This window comes from Mastomys coucha, unplaced genomic scaffold, assembly GCF_008632895.1.
Source record: "Mastomys coucha isolate ucsf_1 unplaced genomic scaffold, UCSF_Mcou_1 pScaffold20, whole genome shotgun sequence".
Classification (NCBI taxonomy): Eukaryota; Metazoa; Chordata; class Mammalia; order Rodentia; family Muridae; genus Mastomys; species Mastomys coucha.
Genome location: NW_022196903.1, coordinates 63,354,279 through 63,358,836, shown reverse-complemented (window position 1 = coordinate 63,358,836; position 4,558 = coordinate 63,354,279). Strand labels below are relative to the sequence as shown.

General features: G+C 42.5%; 1 gene segment (V, D, J or C); it reads left to right on the top strand.

The window, feature by feature from the left end:
* The first annotated feature begins 300 nt into the window (after positions 1–300).
* Positions 301–980, top strand: LOC116099901. The segment is given in 2 exon segments: positions 301–400; positions 610–980. Coding segments are annotated over 2 exon segments (420 nt in total).
* Positions 981–4,558: the final 3,578 nt, after the last annotated feature.

Genomic DNA, 4,558 nt, shown 5'->3' with positions numbered 1-4,558 from the left:
CAAACTACACAATTGAACATTCCTTATTCAGTGGATAAAATCAATCTGGTCTTCAGAGTAATACATGAATAACACTTTATGACAGAGCTATATACCATAAAGGAGGAGAAGAAAACCAGAAATTTCCCTCCTTCTAAGTGTAATGTTTACAGACAAGTAGACATTGTCCTAGATTTACCAGGTTTTCCTTTGTTAACAGACAACATGAGTTTTTAAGCTGAGAAACCCCAAGGCTACACCTCGCTATTTGCATAGTTCATGCTCAGAAACCACAAATTTTTCACAGTTGTTTTAAAGAGGTGTACTTATAGGAAGAGCAATAGCTAGTCAGAGAAAAAGATTAAAAACAAAATGGATTTTCATGTGCAGATTTTCAGCTTCCTGCTAGTCAGTGTCACAGGTAACAGATGGGAAAGAGCTTTGAGTTCAGAAACCAAGATTCTTTTCCCTGGGGAAGTTTAATAAATTAAGACAAACTTTTATCTTTCTTCTGAATATTGAATGGTATGAAATTATTTCTGTATCTCTGTCTATTAATCTCTGACTCCATCTTTCTCTCTCTGTTTCTCTCTGTGTGTCTCCCTCTTTATCCCTATTCCTTTTCCATAGTCATAGTGTGCAGTGGAGAAATTGTGCTCACCCAGTCTCCAACAACTATGGCTGCATCTCCAGGGGAGAAGGTCACCATCACCTGCAGTGCCAGCTCAAGTGTAAATTCTGGTTACTTGCACTGGTACCAGCAGAAGTCAGGAACCTCCCCCAAACTCTGGATTTATAGCACATCCAACCTGGCTTCTGGAGTCCCACCTCGCTTCAGTGGCAGTGGTTCTGGGACCTCTTACTCTCTCACAATCAGCAACATGGAGTCTGAAGATGCTGCCACTTACTACTGCCAGCAATGGAGTAGTTCCCCACCCACACAGTGCTACAGAGTAGAACAAGAACCCACTAACTCCCTAGGGCCCAGCTACTTCCTGTAGAGATGAAGTGTGGCCAAGGGTTTGATTGCAGTAGTACACACAGGGTGCTTCATTTCTCTCTTAGAAATGTCTGAGAAGCTTCATTAATGAGGTCTAATGTCAGCTGCCTAAATAATACCTGAAGAAAGGTAACTCCAACATATATGAAAACATTGACATGAGAAATCCTGAAGAGATTCCACCCTAAAGAAAGCATCTAACTTCTGGGGAAGCATCAGATAATCCACCAACCCTTACATGAATGTCTCAGTGTAACTTGTCCAAGTCTTTAGACATAAAGCTTTTAGATTCTAGTTTTAACAATTTGGGCAATTTCTTCAGCATGTAATATTAAAAATCAACCCACACTATTGCTGACTAAGCACTGGCCAGCAGTCTCTGTTCCCAGCCCAGTACCCAGACTGAATGTTTCCTTTTTGCCCAAACCTGTCCCCCCAAAACTGGCTCTGCCTCTCCAGAGCCCAGAAATCGTTCTCTCCTCCCTGTGGCTGGATGCTGCCAAACCTTCTCAACACCCCCAAATTTCTGAGGCTAGCTGGATTGCACTCTGGAAAGCCCACACTCAGCTGTGGTTGACTTTCCCTGGAGCTCAGTTAAATCAACATGGAAGGAAAATGCCAGAAAATCTTAGTTTAGAATCAACAGATAGCACAATTGCTGGGCACAGAGTCTGGTGTCCTAAATTCCTCAACTTCTCAGGTGACTAATCCTTGTGGATTCCTGAACTAACAGCCTCAGGTTTACATCATGTTGCCTTGCTCCCACAGACCAAAAGGATGTGCCCTCCTCCTCTCTTTCCTCTTCCTCTCTCTACTGGGAAGGTCTGCCACCTTGCCCAGTGATTGGATTCTCATCTTCTTTATGATTTAATCATTTAGGCAAAAATTCTGATAGAATTTCTCCCATTGATAATTGTATATTGTTAGATCTATAAAAACTAAGTGCCAAGTTAAAACCAATTACTTATGGCTAGTAAATATCCATCTTTGTTTCATGAGGCAAGGTAATGCCATGTGTAGTTTGTTAGCTGACAAACAGGAAATTCTAATTTTCCTATTTTAATGGATGTCCCCATCCCAAAGACATCAGATCTCCCCACTCCCTGGAACCTAATATCATGAGGGTTATGTGCATCTTCTCTGTTTGAGTCCAGACCTGTCAGTCCTTTGATGTATATGTGTTGGGGGCCCCATATCAGCTGGTGTATTCTACCTCATTGGTGGCTCATTGTCTAAGAGATCCCAGCAGTAGATCTTAGTTGAGACTGCTGATCTTCCCATAGAGTCACTCTCCTCCTCAGTTTATTCCAGCTTTTCCCTAATTCAATAATAGGAGTCAGCAGCTTCTGTCCATTGGTTGGGGGTAAATATCTGCATCTGTCTCTTTCAGCTGCTTTTTGGATCTTTAGTTGGGCAATCATGATAGGCCCATTTTTGTGAGCATTCCAATGCCTCAGTAATAGTTTCAGACCTTGGGATCTCAATTTAGACCCTTTGGATTTCCTTTGCCTCAGGCTCTTCTCCATTTTTGTTCCTGCAATTCTTTCAGACCTGAACAATTCTGGGTCAGAGATTTTAACTATGGGATGGCAACCCCATCCCTCCACTAGATGCCCTTTCTTTTTATTGGACGTGGACACTACAAGTTCTCTCTCTCCACTGTAGAGAATTTCATCTAAGGTCCCTCCTTTTGAATCCTGATAGTGTCTCACCTCCCAGGTCTCTGGTACATTCTGGAGGTACCTTCCTACCTTCTGAGGTTCCCTGTTTTCATTATTTCTGCTGACCCTCTGGGCTTCAGTCCTTTTCCAACAACCAATATCAGATCATGTTACCCTCTTCCTCCCAGCCCCCTGCCCACTTTCCCTCCCAGATCTCTCGCTCTCTCCCTCTTTGGGATTGCTTTCTTCTCTCTCCCGAGTGGGACTGAGGCATCCTCACTTGGGCCCTCTGCTTGTTGACCGTTTTGAGTTCTGTGGACTGTATCTTGGGTATTTTGTAATTTTTTTGTTTGTTTTTTGTTCTTGTTTTTGTTTTTTGGGTTTTTTTTTTTTTGGCTGATATCCAGTTATTAGTGAGTACATACAATGCATGTCCTTTTAGGTCTCAGTTACCTCACTCAAAATAACATCTGATAGTGCAATCCATTTGCCTGCAAACTCAGGATGTCCTTTTTCTTAGTAGCTGAGTAGTTTTCCATTGTGTAAATAAACCACATTTTCTGTATCCATCTGGGAAATCTGGGTTGTTTCTAGCTTCAGTGTGGAGAGCTGCAGCTGCCACCCTATATATTTGGCACCTGGTCTCTGGCCAGAGCAGAAAGCATTGTGATAAACATGCCCTTATTTGGAAAAGCTGAGTGCCTCCAGTTTGTGATGCAAGCTGGCATGATTTCCCGCAGCCTACTATGCTTTGCCACATAGCCAATGCTGATTGGGACCAGAGAAAGTATTTAACCCGTGAGGGATGGGGGCTAGAAAGAGAAAGAGAGATAGAGACAGAGAAGAGAGAAGAAAGAGAAAGAGAAAGAAAAAGTACAAGGTTCCTGAATAAACTGCTTGGAGATGAGCTTGTGGTTGCCTCCTTATTTCAGCTGGTCTGTAAGGCGGTGACAAATGGTGGCCCGTTCGGGGAAGAGACATATGGGGGACATCTTCTACGGCTCAGAACTCTTTGCAGTCAGGGCAGTCGACTGGTAAGTTCCCAGGTATGGTGGGACTAAAAGGGAAGGACCTCGGTAAAGAGGCAATAAGGTCTCCGGGTTGAAGCAATAAAGTCCTGTTAAGGGTGAATCAAAAGTGATAGTATGGGGAACTCACGATTTTATCTCGTGTTTGTTGCTCTTAAGGAGCTATTTTGCCTACTGCTAGTTCTAGCTTGGGTTAAGGTCTTCTCAAAGAAAGTGTGTTCTAAAGTAGTAGAGAAGGAACAGGAAGAGTCAGAACAGTGAAGGAAGAAAGGTCAGCAAAATCTGAGAAAGATCAGACTGATGAAAGTGGCTCGGACTCTGAAGAGGAACTTGAGAAGTTAGTATAGGAAATGGAGAAGTCCACTATTAGGGTGGAGCCCACAGGCCCGGGGCCGCCTGTATAACTGCGGCATTTACTGTTTCCCAGTATAGAGGCTGACTGTCTGGAGGAGCCACTCTTAAAGGGGACAACATCTCTTTGCATGTAGTGCTGGTAATAGAAAATTAGCTTAAAATTGGTAACTCGGGGTTAGAATCATGTTAAGCCACAACACATGGCATGAGCCAGCCCAGGAAAACAGGTCTTCATGATATTTTATGTAATTCTTACCCCTTATAAATTTAATGAGGCCAAGGGTGAGGCCTGGACCAGAGATAAGATTTAAAACTCTATCTTTGATTTATTCAAAATTGCACGGTCATGCATCCATATGTAAGAATTGGCAGCTAAGCTTTGTAATGTGATAGTAATGCTTTGATATTGATTTTAAAGAAAATGGAATATTTAAAACTGGGTTTTGTTTAAATTATGGTAATACCTTAACATTACAAGAATTAAAAAATGTCTAGAGTCTAGTAAAGTAGAGACAAGTGATGAGCAGTCTGAAGAC